This window comes from Pipra filicauda, unplaced genomic scaffold (genome assembly GCF_003945595.2).
Source record: "Pipra filicauda isolate LSUMZ 115617 unplaced genomic scaffold, ASM394559v2 scaffold26_size5592650_pilon, whole genome shotgun sequence".
Classification (NCBI taxonomy): domain Eukaryota; kingdom Metazoa; phylum Chordata; class Aves; order Passeriformes; family Pipridae; genus Pipra; species Pipra filicauda.
In genome coordinates this window covers 4868016-4885801 of record NW_024104387.1, presented here as the reverse complement: position 1 = coordinate 4885801, position 17786 = coordinate 4868016, and the positions used below count along the sequence as shown (strand labels likewise).

At 39.1% G+C, this 17786-nt stretch overlaps 1 protein-coding gene across 5 annotated transcripts in view; it reads left to right on the top strand.

The window, feature by feature from the left end:
• The window catches only part of IRAG1 (inositol 1,4,5-triphosphate receptor associated 1), a 105454-nt gene that overhangs the window by 57370 nt on the left and 30298 nt on the right, over positions 1-17786 (top strand). For all 5 annotated transcript variants that reach the window (XM_027737032.2, XM_039382468.1, XM_027737076.2 and 2 more), the window contains 4 exons: positions 7441-7538; positions 7948-8011; positions 12665-12853; positions 17267-17367. In XM_027737032.2, coding sequence (XP_027592833.2) covers positions 12785-12853; positions 17267-17367 — 170 coding nt within the window. In that variant the 5' untranslated portion in view covers positions 7441-7538; positions 7948-8011; positions 12665-12784. The remainder of the gene's footprint in view (positions 1-7440; positions 7539-7947; positions 8012-12664; positions 12854-17266; positions 17368-17786) is intronic.

Sequence of the window (17786 nt, the reverse complement as noted above, 5' to 3'; positions counted from 1 at the left end):
TTTTTCACAAACAACTGTTTGCTTTCATTTTCAGACCTTCCTTTCTGCAAGTCAGCAGATCTCTTTCTGCAGTGATAAAGCAGTTTCCCCACGCGAAAATAAAGGGCTCAGGTTTAATTTTCCTGAAACTACCTCATCTCCATGTCAAATAAGAATAAAACAAGAGCAAATTATTTCTCCTGTAATTTTGGCTGTGGGTTCTAGACTTGCAAAAGAGTTCGTCTCACAAAGTTCAAAGCTCGTCTCACCAAATGTTATTTATGACTAAGGTTTAAATTAGTGCTGTGGCTGCATTATGAAATATTATTTTAAAGAATGCAGGTGAATATTTTACTGTATAAGATATAAGAACAGCCATGTCAGGAGCACTCCCGATGGAACAGTTTCTGTGCTAACACATTGATGTGTGGAGTTTGGAGTATCTATTTTACCTCTCTCTTAATTACTACATCATCCTGTCTGATGCAACACCTTTGCAGCCCTTAAATCATTAAATCAAATATTCTTTGTTGCTTTCATCTTGAAATTCATAACTGTCCCAATGAGGCCAATTAGAAAAAAAGGGACTTGGAAGAATTTGTTGATGTTTCAGCTAACATGTGTACCTCACTGGGGGGGGGGGTGTCATCAACTCCTTTTCTACCTTAGTCAGTCAAATGCACACTGAATTTCTTTGCCAAATTCATCAGTAATAGGGTGGTCTCTCAGTCTCTGGGTATTGTGGGTCTTTCTTTTAAATCTCAGCAGAAAAAAAACTAGAAAACCAAGCTTCCTCCAAGCTTCTGAAAGTCTAACTTTACATAGTACATAGATTGAACTGTCCAGTAAATGCAAGACCTCTTCCCATCACACTTCTTAAAAATTAAACTAAAGACTAAATCAGTTCAGGAATGCTCACTGCCAGAACTTTATAGTGTAAAAATGACACTGTGTGACTGCATCTGAAGAGCACTTTCATCAGCAAGGAATAACACAGGGCACAGAAATCTGCAGATGGTTCAGCAATACAAGCAAAAGACCTTCTGCAAAGCATATTTGCAAAATCTTGTGTTGCATTAATAGATCTTTTGAGCAAGAAAGTGCTTTTGGATCTGAATCTGCATTGGCATCACACCTGAATGAGACACCGAGGGCTTCCTACCCCACCCCACCTCTTTGGGTAATACTGAAGTTGAGCAATCATCCTTTCCATGATTAATTAATAATAATTAATTATTATTATTATTATACCTGTTTCTGAAGCTTGGTAAGAGAAATTAATCTAGCTGCTGGTTTTCAAGTTGTGTCTGTTTCTAGGAAAAAAGGCTAAAAGGTGGTGTTATAAAATGTTACTGCTTTTTCACACATATGCTGGCATGAGGGAAGAGATGTATATGTTGGGTTTTGCTTATTCACAGGCAGCAAGGCCTGCAGATTTGTGTACTCCTGGGGTGAAATTTAGGACTGTTTCTAGCAAAACCAGCAATTCTTGTGATGTAATATGCAGAATCCCTGGATAGAAGTTGGCACATTACAGCCTGGTTAACTACCAGATCAGTGGAAAAAGCAGCTGAATAATTAGATTCAAATAACATAGTTAGTTCTTACTACTGGCATTCCATTTCACATGATGTTACTAGTCAAGTCCCTCGAGGGTGTGCCCATTTAGTAGACATGGAGGGTGAGTAGAAATACATTCTCACCACATCTGGGCCCCCAGGATGTTGATAAACTTGGGCAAACCCAGGGAGAACCAGTGTGGTAGTCAGGAGGCACAGATCCTTTGAGAGGATGCCAAGGGAACAAACTGGCACTGCTTAGCCTGGAGAAGACCTTAGTTGCAGCCTTGCAATACTTAAGTAAGATGGTGCTAAAAAGATGGACTGAGGCACTTTACAGGGGTGCATGGCAGGGGAATGAGAGACAAGGATCCTAAAGGAACAGTCAGACTGGATGTAAGGGTGGAGCAAGGGGGGAATTACTGTGGGGGTAATTAAACATTGGGTTAGATCTACCAGAAATTCTTCAAGTTCTGTCCTTGGAAGTTTTCAAGCTCCAACTGGACAAAGTCCAAAGCAACTTCTAGTTGCTTCAGTGCTGACCCTGCAAGGGTCAAGGAGGAGGTTGGTCCAAACGACCTTCCAGCCTAAAGCATTCCTTGATTCTGGGAATCGATCTTCCAGTCTGGCCATCTTACAGTAACATGTAAGTTACTGCAGTCAAATAAGCAGTCAGCAGCCAAAGGCCAGACAATGGCTGATTATTTGAAAAAGTTGATACTGTAGATATTCCCTTCCTAGTGTATAGCAGTATTCCAAAAAACTCAATGGAATCAGATCCATAATTATTTTCTCACGAAAAGGAGAAATTCATGCTCTTTTGATGTATGCTCATTTTTCTAATGCAAAAAAAAACTTCATGTATCACTAAAGTAAGGAAATGTGAGTCTGATTGTGTCCAGGAAGCATAAAATGGGAATAAAATGCTTGTTTTGCTGCTTTGCCATTTATCTATGCAAGATGGAGAGTAGAGTATAATCTCCCTGCTTGAAAGCCCACAATAGCATTTTGGGCTGCCAAAGAAGGCTATTTATTGCTGGATTGTTCAACAAAGTGTGCCCTCTGGGATTACCCTTTGTGATTGGGAAAGAAAAAATTTTGTTTCATTTCTTCATTTGGAAAATTTTTTTGCTTGACTAGCAACAAGGCTCCTGGGTCACTAAGCAATAGTGTTCTACCCTAATTGCCTTCAACTTATTTGTGTTTCTAAGTTAGGCCTTTGGTAGTTGTTTTTTCCAAATTGTATAAGGTCGATATCCCACTGCCCTGGAGAACAGAACAGTTTATAGAATGTTTATATATAAAAATTGCTTTTGAAAATTTTACTTCATGTAGCAACCTTAAGATTGTTTTCAAACAAGGAGGAATCAACACCAAAATACACTAATTTTTTTTCCTTAATCTTGTCTGACTCTCCTCCTCACAAGCATATTTGTTCTCCTTTTACATTAGCTAAGAATACAGTCAAGTGGAAATTTGAGAAAATATCATCTCAAGCTCCCAACTCTGCCTACACCATAGACAAAAATAAATGTGTCACTAGAATGTGATGTATAATACATGCAGTCCAGACAGCAGAAATATAGCTAGGTTTCTCCAAATCTGTGAGAAGGAGTAGAAGAAAGAAACCCAAACGACTGTTTGTTGACTCAGTGTCACTGAGTACATGATGCTCATTTAGGCAAAGGCATGTTTGGTGGTAATATCATCTCCTGGTGTTCTGAGTGCTACTGGCATTAACCATTTCTGCTGAGTGATTTATCAGTGAGCAGCCCTGCATCAGAGGGGTTGTTCAGCACCATGCAATAAGCACTGAGGCTGCCTCCTAAACTAAATTATGTGTTTTTTTCAAGTAGTAAGTTGTTTAGGAGGAGGAAGAGAGCAGCCTTTTTTACTCACGTATCATTTTCAACTTTTTTTTTTTTCCTTTTATCCTGTTTTAAGGTCACTGCCTTTACATTGTAAGACAATAGATTTTTTTCTCTAGATACTTCCTAGCTCTAGATTTCTTTTGAACTACCCTCCTGAATGACACTTAATGTACTGTTCTCCCACTCTTATCTTCACACTTTCTTATATGCTGTTCCTCATGCTTAGAAATCCTTACTCTCCATGCCAAATATCCACCCACTCCATGTTCACATTCTTCCTTTAAACTGCATTTCCTTAAAGTCTATCAAAAATAATCTTCAAGTTAAGAAACATATCAACTCTGCCCTGAGATCTGACAGTCTGCTGATCATCAGATTTCCTACTGCTGGCTGAATTCTTTAATCTGTGCATAATACTCCATAAATCAGGGATTCATTTTTCCTTAACATCACATGTACTTCCCTTTTTATTAAATATATATATATGTAAAATCTTTTTTAAAGTACCCCAAAGTTCAGCCCAACTGGTTTCCTAGAGGCCATCTGGCTGAGCACTGCTGCTTGTTAATTTGCTGTTCACAACTTAACAGAACTTATGGAAACAGCTACCTGTGAATTGTAGAGTGGTAGGGAGTTTTCACTTTGGGAGGGAGTTTATGTTTGGTTTTGGGTTTGTTTTGGGGTTTTTTTGTGGGAGTAGGTTGCTTTTTGACACAAAACAAGGGAAGGAATTGTTGAAATTATAAAAGCATATTTGGGGTACAAGTTGAAAGTTAGAACGCATGAGGCACATCTAAAACCTTTTGGGTGGTAAGATCTGATAAGCAGCTCTGACTGTTTCATGACCTAGCCTGGCATGCTTGTGCACTTTGTTCTTTGTGTGTAGCAGAGGTTTGTGATGTGGCTTTGGAAGACAATTTCCTGGGGGGTAAAGGATCTACTACAACTAATTGGTTCACTGTTGGAAAGCTTCCTCTAAGGATTTGAGCATAAAACTTTAGTAAGCTCAGTGAAATATGTAGGTGGCTTCCACTGTTATGTTTTGAAAGACTGAATATTTGGCTTCATATTCACTTCAGTTTCTTCTACTTTCTTAACAGGCTTTTTTGCTATGAAATATGCACAAGTACTTGGAAAGCAATAAAAAAACAAAACCAAGCCATGCAGATAACAAGAAAGGGGAAAGGAGAGAGATACATGCATTGTTTTCTCTTTGGCCATAAAAGTTTTTTACTCTGGAGAACATGTCTTAAATTAACCTGACTGTAGTTTGTGCTGAATGCAAGCCATTGAATGAGGGGGAACAGATGGGCAAAAGCTTTCAGGTCTGGAATCCAGGAGGAAGTGCCACCTCCTTTTGGTTCTCTTGCCACAATTGTCCTGTTGTCTCCAGCATGGAATGTGGAACATGGGGGGTGCCACGTTCTTGGAATGGCATGACTGGGGAGAAGCCTCTGCTCCAAGAACCTGGCAGATCTATTGTTTTCCATAGCTCCCTTTGGCTGTCCTTCCCATATGAGACCTGGGTCCAGTATCTTAGGTATAGACTTAACCAGATAAAATTACCTTATTGGAGTTCTGTCTTAAGATGATTTGTTCAAAGAAAAACCCCAAAATGAATAAACACTACAAGTGAACCAGAACACTTTTTTTTTGTGAACTTGTATGCAATTCTTAAAACCATTTGCTTTCACAGGGAGGTAATGCTACTTATAACCTCATTTCCCTACATTCTTTTTAGTTCTAAATAAAAACCAAAAACTGAAGATAAAACATTTGCATCCAAAGCAGAGTAATTTATAAAAGTTTGATTTGTTCAATGTTAACTCCTGCTTGCCCCTAAACAAAGTAGTGGAATAGGGAAACTTTCAAGCTGCCTAAAATATATTTACCTTAAAAGAAAAGCCTTTTTTAAAAATCTGGATCTACCAGTCTATAAAGCTAGTGAAATACTGTTCCTCAGTGTTTCTAAAATATGTACATTCTTCATCTGTTTGCTGATTGTCTGCGGCATAAAATTCAGCCTAGAAATCATGAGAAAAAAGAAAGGTTGTAAGCCACTCCTCTGGATGCTTTGCAGCAAGAGAAGTAAATCTAAACACTGCTTGCTAACAGAACCAAAATTGTAAAAACATTGCTAAAACAAATAAAGCTGGCAGGCAGCGTTTTACAAAAAAAAAAGTACTATTTTCAAATACAGTTATGATCTTTTAGTAAGTCTTAAATTTTCATTTAGCTGTGTTAAAATGATTGTCTGTGACTGAAATCAGGCCCAATTCCTTTTTCTTTAATGCATCAGAGAAAAGCCTGAAGTTGGGACCAGAATGGATCCTATTGGAGTTAAGTACGTAACTCCCAGGAAACGTTTTCCATTAAACTCCGTTGGGGTTAGTTATCAGATTTCTTTAAACTCTGATATAAAATTTTTAGTGCATAACCAAACCAAATGCCTTGTTCTAGGAGTTGATCTTGTTGGTAATGGACCAGCATAACCTCTCACCCCCAAAGCTTTTGTTTTTCAGTCCAACAGTGTCATAGCCATTGCTGGAGATATTCTCTCGAGTGCTCCCAATCAACATGCATCAAAACAACATTTTACTCTCTGCCTGACCTCACTTTTCCTTTCTCTCATTCAAGCACATTATTGAAAACCATCAAGCTTTATGTGTTCCTGAGCTATGAGGAAAACAGGAAGCAGACAAGGAGATTCTTTCCTGTCATGGTGCTCTATAAATCAAGTCCTGTATGTGTAGCTTGTAGTCCCAAGGAAGTCTGTACACACTTAGTCTGAGAAATGCTTTTCAGAAGCTGTATTTTCCTTAAGCTTTTGTTAGTTTCTTCCTTTAAAATACCTTTGTGACAGAATTATGCACATTTATCCCTTGTCTCTGAGGCTGCAACCTGGAAGTGTTCTTCTGTCAGGAAGTATTATTTAAGTTGCTCAGGAATTAACCTCTGTGCTCAGGAATTCATCTCTGTAGTTCTCAGAATGAAAACAGATGCTTTGAATTCACATAGTGGCTACATACACTTTGCATGCCCCGGAGGAGTTGTTCTGTATCTCATAAACAGAAACACCACTTTGTCTTCCAGATTTTACCTTGTACGGTTGTCTGGCCGTGGGCAGAACTCAGAACAGTGAGGTTATCACAGAGAGGCCTTACATTAGTCCTGGGGGCTATGACTCTGTGTTTTGCTAAACTGGCTGGAGCAGGATCTTAATATCTTGCAAACCTAAGTATTTAGCATGAAAATGCACTCTTTTGTCATAAAAATGAGATGTAGTAGGAGACAGTCAGTGTTTTCCTGTGCTGCAGACAATAAAGAAAGTGTCTTCCAACTTCCATGTAGTATCTTTTGTCACATAGAGTAAGAATGTACATGAGTCAGCTTTAGTAGTGGGTTTGGTTTTTTTCCCTTTTTCAGTCAATATTTCTATTACACAAAAATTTTGAAGTCCTAAAGCAAAATACTAAAGTATTTCTGTTAAGATACCCTGGATCTGGTTTTATGTGTTTTGTTTATTTGGTTTGGTTGTGTTGTTGAGGTTCGTTTAATTTTTTGAGATAGCTAATGCATGCCAATAAACTTTGTCTGTGTATCCTAAACTATAATCATGCTTTGTCTTTGAAAACTTAATCTATGGTAAAAACATGAGAAAACCACCCTGTTTTGCTCACACTCGGTTTGAAGGAAGGAAGTTTAGTGGTTTTTAAGTACTTCAAAGCTGCAAAACATAATTCAAAATGTTGCACAAATTCCGTATGCTTTTACAGCTATACAAAAAGGAGTGCAAACAGGAGTGTTAATGTTTTACAACCACTTTGCAGCACAGCAAAGAAAAAAGCTACAAAAAGCAGCTGAGGGTTGGTGCAGCTCAGCTGTGTTCATGAGCACGCAGCTCCCGTTGTTGACAAATGAGAGTTGCTTGACTTGACCCCAGGCAGTATGAGGTCAAGATATATTAATAAAATGCTTTCTTAAGTGTTTATTTCTGCTCTTTTTTGTATATCCTTGTTGTGACGTGACAGAGCATTCGAGGTCAAGTGCCCAGCTATCAGTGGGGATGGAGTAAAGCACCTTTATCTGAGCCTTCGCTGACACGGGACTCGGCTGTGACTCAGAGAGGGTAAGTTAACTGATTATGCTTAACTTTCTCTACTATGGTAAAATGAGTTGCAGAGAGAACACACTGAAAGCCAAGGGCCTCTAAATACTTTTCCCTTTTATGGAATAGAGCTCCCAGATTTCCATTTCCTGGAGATTGTACTCTAAGCCTACACAGTGGTAAAAGAAAGTTCTCTGCATTCACTGATCTATATCTGACTACAAATTTGAGCTCAGGGGATCATTTTTTTCCTATTTTAAGCAGTAAGTTTATAATAACAGACCAAAATGTTAAAAAGCACTCCATCCTCTCTTTTCTTTCTTTTTCTTACTTTTTTTTTCTTTAGATTGTCTCCTCCTAGTGTGGGAATAAGCAGAATCTGGTAACTAGGGTAGGTCATTTGTTTGTGTTTTTTTAACTCATTTTATAGGTGCAAAAGGCTCGTGCAGACTGAGATTGTAGATCTTCACCCAAATCCACTCTGCCTGTGACATGTGAGTTAATCTCTACCAGTATTTAATTTTAAAAGGTAATTTTGGAGCTCTTGCAATTTCGAAAAGAATGGAGTTTTGGGGGAGGTCATTTACTCTGATAAAATACTATAATAATGTCCTGACATCCTTTGATAGGATATAGGCCAGACAGAGTTTGATCAATGCCTAACAAAAGAAATAACAGAATCTTGAAATTGTCTGGGATGCTAATATGTGCTTATACACCTTGACCATTTTTAAAATGCAGGTGTATTTTTTTATCTCTCCTTTCAGTGTCTTCAGGGACAATAATGACAGTTGTTGCAGCTGGCACCTCACTGCATTACATGTATTGTTAGCATATCATTTCCTCCTTTAACTGAAACCTGCTTATTCTTGTGGAAAGGAGATAAAGCTGGCAAAGCTGATGGTAGCATTATTCCAAAGGCTGTTCAGCTGGCAGATGAGCCAGGCTTAGAACCAGGATAGTGATGCTCTCTGCACTGTGGCTCAATGTTCGGGGAGGCTGTGAGCTGGTTTTGTAAATAGAGGTGTGAGTTTCTGTAAGCTCCAAGGCTGCACTCCTCCCTAATGCTCAGCAGCAGAAAAAATGTACCTTCCAGTGAAATACATTTTCCAAGGACATTTCTTTCTTTTCTTTCTACATCTGTGAGACACAGATAAGCTCCTCTAATTTTTGTTAGAGAGTTCTCACAAAGCCCCCTTTTTCTATACATTTTGGCTCTCTGTGACATTTACTGGGGCTGTTTTCATTGCCCAACCAAATGGGCATAAGGTCACTTCAGCAGTGATGGAAGGACATTTATTCACTAATATCTTAAGGTTCCATCATTTCTAAACCTTTGCCTTTCCTACCAGTGTCAGAAGGCAGTAATTGATGCAGAAAATGGCAGAACTCTTTGCACAGCATGGAGCAAGGAGGTGTTTCCATTGATTATATCCTTTTGCATTTATAATACGTGATGTTTGTGCTGGTTAAACATCATAAAGTCTTTAAAGGATCTGGACTGCTGATTTTAAGAACACTGCACAAGTTAAAGATAAGCTTTTAGATTGAAAAATTAATAATTCAGGAGCTCTAAATCATATAGTTTATTAATTGAACTACATCTTTATGTTGAAATACCAATATGTAATGGCCCTCACTTTGGCAGTGTACAGGACTGAAGCAGTGCAGTCAAGGTGTGCAAAGATGGTGTTTGTTTTAAGAAGCCTAAGAATATGAATGATTATGTGCAAGCTTTGACTGCTCCAATATAGTCCTCAACACCGGGGTTTTCTGGAGAGATATTAGGAAAAAATGGAAAGTCAGAGGATGAAATTTTCCTACTGATCAGCACAAAGATTTGGAGCTTATTTGCAAGATAGCTCTGTAAGGAAATCAGAGTAAGGTTCTAACTGTGTCAGAGACGGCCTGAGCTCAGTCCACTCCAAATCTGGGGGTTGTTAAGGTGGAGTAAATTCATCTTTCTCCCCTCCGTTCTGCCTTGGCTGTACTTTCTGTGCTGCATCTCTAAGACAACACAGCTCGAGATTTGTCCCTTTCTATTCTTAGACAAGCCTGCTGATTTATTTCTTCTGCTTTCAAAGTTTTCTTGCTTTTTAAATCTAAAAAATGAACTGAAACTTGATGTGCTTAACAGCTCTTTCTTGTTTCAAGATAACTTGCATTACTTCTTTTAAGTTTAGTATGCACTAGGAACTCAGCTAAGACCCGGAATAAACCACTTTGATGCAATAGCTTATACAATTCCATGTAGGACTGCAAACATGCTTTGGCCATGACTCAAAACATTCCTGATTTTTCAGACCCAGCATTCTGTTGAGTTGAATCCATCAGAACCAGTATAAATTCATAAGGCAAACACTGAAGAAGGATTAGATAAACAGCCAAATTTGTATCTTCTCTTTTTTGTTTTTGTTTGAATTTGAGTTCTTGCAAACTCAGAAATTGCGTAGGATGCCAGGATTTTGCTGCAGAGGAAAAGCAAGCCTGTGCCACTTTTATTTTTAGTTACCTTGCTTCCATCTCATCTTCATGTGTTGTTCATAGTCACCTGGTTGGTGACTGTTGTTTGATACTTAATTGTTGAAACACAGAGATGTTTAATGCTACTGCTAATTGTCTAATCTCTGAGGGTTTATTAAAATCTATGTAATCATAAATGTCTGTTTTCTATCATATTAGGGACTTAAAAAATGTTTTGCTATAATAAACATTTTAAAAACATTTTATTCAGAGAAAGCTTCCTCTACTCTTATTTGAAGTCAGAGATGGGGAAAATCATGATATAAACATGAACTTCCACTGACTTCAGTAGAGGTAGGAATTCTCCTGTAAGAGGTTCAAAATGTTTACAAAAGCTTGAAACATGCTGTCCCTAAAGCATTTACTGCTCTGAGAAATCTTCATGCTCACTGTTCATTTGTAATGATGATGTATATGCTGCATCTTTTTCACAGTCTTTATCAAAGGACTGCAATGAAATAATTATTTTCCCTGAACACACTAATGCTTGTGTAGAATCATTCTTATAACCTGTTAGTTCTGCATGAAATTTCCTGTGAGGTGGCCTTGTATTCCTCTTCTAGTAAAAGAGAAAATTAAGTTTCCAACATAAGGTGAAATAAACATCATAAAAGCATCAGTCTTATCTGCTTCTGCAGTCCAAGGTTTTCACACATCCTGCAGGTTTTACAACACAGACTTTTTTGCTGTGAGAGCTGAGGTGAGGAACTTGTCACTACTGAGACTGCTTCACTAATTCTTTTGAATGGTTCTGCCTCTTCTTTCTTTTTGCTGTTTTTTTAAAAAGATCAACAGCTTTATTTTGACAACTTTGATTGTCAGTCTCAATAAACCAACATGTTCCTGAAAACATTTCTTTGCCCACCCCTGAAATGGAAGGGAAAACTGTTGAAGGTTAATCTTAGAATTCTGCTAAATGCCTTGAACTTCAAATCATCTCCCCATCTCAACCTCTTTATTCCATCTATCTTGAGTTCCAGAAGAGTAAAAGAATTGAGATGACATCAGGAGTTCTGATTTGGGAGAAGATAACATTCTTTTGGAGGTTGACCTTGTGCTTTCTGGGTATACTTATCTGCTGGGCATACTGAAGTTGCTATGGTACTGTTTGAGTGTGTTGCTCTGTGCTGTGCTCAGCTGGGAATTTGTAAGGGGGATGCAGTCAGCTCGTGCTGGTGCAGACAGAAGCTGTGGTAGGGGATGCAGTGCAGACAGGAGCTGTGCAGGGGATGCAGTCAGCTGTTCCCGGTGCAGACAGCAGCTGTGCAGGGGATGCAGTCAGCTGTTCCCGGTGCAGACAGGAGCTGTGCAGGGGATGCAGTCAGCTGTTCCCGGTGCAGACAGCAGCTGTGCAGGGGATGCAGTCAGCTGTTCCCGGTGCAGACAGGAGCTGTGCAGGGGATGCAGTCAGCTGTTCCCGGTGCAGACAGGAGCTGTGCGGGGGGATGCAGTCAGCTGTTCCCGGTGCAGACAGGAGCTGTGCAGGGGATGCAGTCAGCTGGCCCCGGTGCAGACAGCAGCTGTGCACCAGGCGGTCTCTGATGCCCTGCAGGCGCCGCCGGGGAGCGCCGTGATGTGTTGCCGAGGTCAGTGATGTGTTGGTGAGGACAGTTCCCTAACTCTCGGGCAGGTGTCGCAGTAAGTATTGCAATCCGCCCACTGCTGCTGTAAGGACTGATTTGTTCTTCGCGCTGCTCATCCTCAGACCTCGGTACAGACTCTCTTGTCTTGTGAATGCAGTACCTCCCCTTGACACTAATGACAAGAATTTTCTCAGCTAATAGGCAGAGAATTTTTTTCCCCTGTTGTCTTGTGCAGAGGTACCAAGTCTTTGCACAATTGATCTAGGCCTTTCTCTTGCTCAGATGAAGAGTGCCACCATCTGGGGTTCCAGTTTTGCTCCTCTGAGATCACTCTCTGTAGCATGAAGACTTTGTTAGTTGCTAAAAGGCACAATATAGAAGAGATGATTGAGAGGGAACATCATCAATGTGTATAAATACCTGAAGGGGGGCTGTCAAGAGGATGGAGCCAGGCTCTGCTTGGTGGTGCCAAGCAATAGGAAAAGAGGCAACAGGCAGAAAGTGATGCACAGGAATTTCCACCTGAACATGAGGAAGAACTTCTTTCCTGTGAGGGTGACTGAGCGCTGGAACAGGTTGCCCAGAGAGGTTGTGGAATCTCCCTCACTGGAGTTATTCCAGAACCATCTGGATGCAATCCTGTGCCATGTGCTCTAGGATGACCCTGCGTGAGCAGGGAAGTTGGACCAGATGACCCTCTGTGGTCCCTTCCAACCTGACCCATTCTGTGATTCAATGATATCCAGGATGCTGTTGACTTCTTAGAAGATTTTTAGAGAAGGTAATTTGGTCACAGTCATAATGACAAAATAAAAATCAGTAAAATGCAGGGAAGAGGTGGAAATAGCAACAAGAATGGAAGGTTGTCTGTTTTGAATGCATTTGCTAGGTTATACTTGACCTTGAAAGCTTTAGTTAATAAAACACAAGATAGCATTTTTAATTTTAAACCTTAATGCTGTTTGTTATTGTAAAGTGATCTCAGTGTGAGAGCACAGAGTTTTAAACAGATTTGGTTTGTCTTTTTGGCATCTAACACAGCCTGCAGATCACAAGGCCTCTCAGAGCTTATGCCTTCAGGCTGACTTGAAACAACCACTGCCAGCAGTGCATGGTCCTGTTAGTGCCCAGTGCAGCTCCACGTGCTTCACGCTGCCCACCATGCCAACCTCACCTGAAGACAAGGGACGAGCACAAGAGGCACAGCACAACAGTTCTCCTCCAGCCAAAGTAAGCACTCTTACAAAGGTGTTTTCTGACTCTTGTTGGAAACCCAAGGGTGAAACCACTTTGTGTATATTTAGGAGTTTATAAAACAAAATGTAATCATTGCGCTGAATTAGTGTGTTTTGCTTGGTCGATGAAGCTGTGAATGATCCTTCAGTTGATATTCTTAGAGTTCTTCAAATATTTTATGGCCTGAGGGATGAGAACTCAAGTGGCTCAGGCAGTTGTTTATCATTTTGATCTGGAGGATTATAAATGGTTCAGAACGGACAGACATATATCAAAGCTGTGCAAAGATGTCCTTTCTGATGTGATTACAGAAAACTGGAACCTTTGAGAAAATAATTTAGGCTTGTACTTCACAGTAGTCTTGGAACAACTAGTGTTGCTTTTACAGACATAGATGTTATGCAATTCATGAGGGTGTTTTGGTTTGTAGTCTTTCTCAGCAGTAGCTGAACATACATGGGAACTATGCAGAGAGCAGGTGGGTGCTCCCCAGACATATTCATCATTTTGCCTCCCTAATTTGTGTCATCTATATGTTTTTACATGTCTTGTTTGCAGATAAATTACAAAAATCAGTAAGAGATGGCTCTTCTCCCTCTTCAATAATCTATACCAAAGATAAAAAGTAACTTTATGTTTTAATAAACTGGGGTTGTTTGGGGTTTTTTTTAATCATTATCTTAGCTGAGGTAAAGAACCTATACTGATTAGAAAATCACAACTTATCCAAATCATCCAATTGCATGCAAACTGGTGTAAAGAAAGAGAGGATTTATAATCTGGCACATCCTCAGCTAAAAATGTATCACCATCATTGGGTTTGAGGACACTACATTCTACACTTTAGATGAAAACATCCGCTGCTCTAACATTGTTGGAAAATATTGTGAGCAGTGAGCCCTACACTGATTTGTCATGCATTCCATCTAAACTGCACACTGTGCTGAGTGTTAGTTTCCTGGTTTAAGATAAACACCCCAGGTGGATGCAAGTTCATCAGACTATTAGCTGAGAACATATATTAGCTCAAAAAGATTTTATTGGGATTTTTAACTCACCTATGTGAAAAGTCTTTTTGTACAAAAGACTTGCTGGGTAAAACATACCCAAAGAGGAAAAAACTATGAAAAGCCAGTAGATATCAGTGATTCCAGTCTTAAGTGTGCTTGTCAAAGGGGAGAAATGAAGATTTTTTTTATTCAAAATCATTTTCACTACCATAAATCATAGAACTTCATGGTCAGATGTAACTTTTAGTCATTTCCAAATTTAAATTTAATTAGATTTATTTCACATAGAGTAATATAATATTGTAATATGCTTTCACTGACACTTTTAAAAACTCATTTCAGGTTTTTAGTGTTAAAAATGTAATTTCTATAAATGTAATGCATAACTGCATCAAAGAAGATTATGTCCTTACCAGTTATGTTAAAATTCATAGTGGCCTATAAATCTCCCTATGCTTTCTGGGTTGGTTGTGAGCTGTCATCTTTCCCTCTTTTTAAATCAAAAATCCCTGTGTCTATTTGCAGCTTGCTCTCTATGTATCCTGATCACTATTTTACTGGCTCTTCTGACTGCTGAAGAAAAGTCTGTCTCAGGTGTTCATAATGTTTTTCATACACTGATTATTCCATCATTCAAACTCCTGCATTTCTTTTATCTCTCATTATCCTTATTTAAATTTGTATTGTACTTTTATCAGACCACTGCATGTCATCTGTTTTGTTCAGATGAGTGGTGTCCCATGTTTGCTTTGTTCTTCTGTTTCAACTAGATACAGCTACACTACCTTATTTGCTAAACTCCAAGCTGAGCACCTCATTTAAACATTTAAAATCAAGCTTATTTAAAATCCCGTCTCACTCCAAAGACTGCTCTCTGAGACACATAACTTTTAGGTCTTTCACATAAGCCTCTGGTTTGGGCCAGATTTTTTCTGAAATTCCATCCAGACTTTTAATTAATATCTAAGAATATGATCAGGTGGCAGAGGATTTTCTATTTTCTTTTTTTTTCTGAGTGCTTTAAAGACTTCAGGTGATATACAGTAAAGCTCTATCATCTGACTCTTCTGGCATAGTAGGCCTTTTAGCAGAGGGTAGTTTTGTATTCCCCCCTCATTAATGTTCACATCCATCCAAATCTGGCTGGATTATAAAGCTTTCAGAAACACTTTTTCTGTATGCTTAGTGAGGGTCTGGTAGAATTTAACAGCCAGAATGTCTGCAGGTCCCATCTCCACCCTCAGAATCCTGGTCCTCTTGGATATTCTGCTATGGACCAAACTGCACGTGCCACCCTCTCAGCCCTGCACACACCTCCCTGCAAGACTAGGTGGCACGTGGTCATCCCTGTGGAGCATGTGGAGCATATGGAGCAGTTCCCACCTGAGCAATAGAGGTGGAGTCGGTTTTACCCTACATTTTGTGGGGGGAGGGCTTGGGACAAAAAGGAGGCAAAGACTTGGGTAGCAGGGCAGCCACTGGCAAGGCAGCTGTTGGGAATAGCTGAAGAGCAGACTGGTCTGGAAGCTAACAAGGAGAGCACAGTTAAAGACACACAATGGGAGGGTGATGGAAAACTTCTGTGTCATCTCTGTGCACATTGTATAGCTTTGTGAGACAGACTAAGCTTCCTGTTAAAGCTTCTCTTCCAAGACCTGCATAAAGCAGCCTGAGCGCTCTTCAGAGTACAACGATTCCTTTTGATTCGAGCCAACTGGCCCTGCAAAGAGAGTCATTCCCTCCCTCTTCCTGCCCCTCTCCTGCAGAATGTACAGTAGGTTTGGACAATAGAAGCCATGAGGTTTCACTTGTGTAGATGTTGAACTGCTACAGCTGCTGATCAAGATTAATATTTTCTACCTGACCTGAACTAGCCTTGGCTGCAGCTTCTTTCTTTTTCTTTTCTTTTTTTTTCTTTTCTTTTAATCTTTCTTTTTTTTTTTTTTTTTTTGTTAATAAGCTGGTTTTAGAGTCCTAAAATGGACTTGAGTGACTTCAAGGCTGATGTTACGTCGTTCAAAAGCTTTTGCTTTTTGGCAGTCGTGAGATGTGTATAAACAATGTGCCTGTGTATTCAGCTGCTTTGCCCTGCAGGCAGGGCGGTCACCTGAAGTTTTGTCATTGACAAAAGATATGATTACTTAGTAACATTTTCGAGAATATGACTAAATATTGCTTTCAAACTGTTGTCATCGAGTGTCAGTTGTGCACTTGAATCACATATGCATTAGCATTCTAACATTTACAGTCCTGCAAGGGTATTTTTCTAACACTTAAATCTTCCTAGTGTTTTCTTGGCATGTTTCCCATCTTGCTTTCCTGTGATTGACGAGGTGAACTTGCCAAGGAACTTCATAGGAGAATTATGACTATAGAAGTGTAGAGCTGCATGACATGTTTTTGGTTTAGTTAAAAAAAAAAAAAGCTATTTACAATAGAATCAAGAATCCTAAATCATGCGTCCAAATCAAGGCATATTTTGTTGCCTTTGAGAGGGAGAAGGGTTATGATGGGAAGTTTCTTCTCCAGCTGCTTATTGGTTTTAATCTGAATGTAGTGCTTGGGGTAGACATAATCATTTTTTTACTGCATATGAGAAATCCACAGGACTTTATTCCAATTTGAGGCACCTCCACTTGTGATATCTCACAGGACACTGATTCCTTCTCTTCAAGTGATTGGCATCACTGTGCAGAAGATGTGGGATTAAGTTCTTGGGGCAAGGTCTCATATTTTTTAGGCAGGCGAGCATAAATTAATATTCCGTGCCAATTTCTTTTATTGCTTAAAAATCATCATTTTATTAAATATTGCAATTATATTTTTAAAAAATATTTTTCCAAGTAATGTGAAGGAAAGCCACGTGCAACTCTTAGCAAAATAACATTAAAATTATTTTCTTTTTGGGTATCATATCTACACTTAATACTGCATTTATTCAAGCTTTCATTACAAACTAGTACCATTTGGAGGGTTTGTGTGCCCAAGTTAGCCCTGTTAGATAGAGCTGTTTTTCACTCCTGCATTCAGCTCATAAATTCACTATAGTGCTGTACATTTACTTCAGTAGAAGAATGGTTTGCTGTGTGAAAAATCAGCGTGTCTGCCATTCTAAAGCTTTCTTATTAGTTCCATGCTTAGTGAATTTAGCTTGCACGCACTAAAACTTCTTAAAGAAACAGATATTCCGAGTCTTCTTCATCTCTTTTTAGTAATTTAAGTGTAGGCCTGTAAATCACATTTGTTTTATCTAATTAGAGCTAATTCTCTCTTAGTTCAGTCATTTTCTTTTCTAGCCAAATTGAGCAATGCACATTATTTTTCACATAGAGCATCAGCATACTGTGGTTTGAATTTCTGTTTAACTACATTTTTATATTTGTCACAAACCATGCAGGACACTAGAGCTGAAGGGACAACATGCAGCACACCTTCTATTGTTCTTCCAGAGAATGCTGTTACACCAGATTCAGAAGTTGATAAAAATCTGGTTAACAGGTACTGTATAATACATTAGCCATCTATGCATAAATTGGACAGTAATTCCAGGTGCTGTGTTTCTAAAATACTGCTTTGAAATGTATATTGTATGAAAGTATTGTTACTATTTCTCCATTTGTGATTTGCTCATATTGTCTTTGCATTTTGATGATGGTGTTTGGGATGCAGGGTGGGGGAACAGGAATATAACTGATACTAAAAGACCAGACTTGCATATAATACTAAGCCTGCCAACCTGACTCATTGAGTTGGACAACTTAAATGTCTTGAATATGGATTTAACACAGATTTAATAATTTAACACAATGAGTTTTGAAGCAGATATTTGGGCCCGTTCACATGGATGGGACAAGAATACCACCTTGAGGTGAAGCATATGTGAAAGTAAGCTATTAAATGGAAATAATAATTCTGTT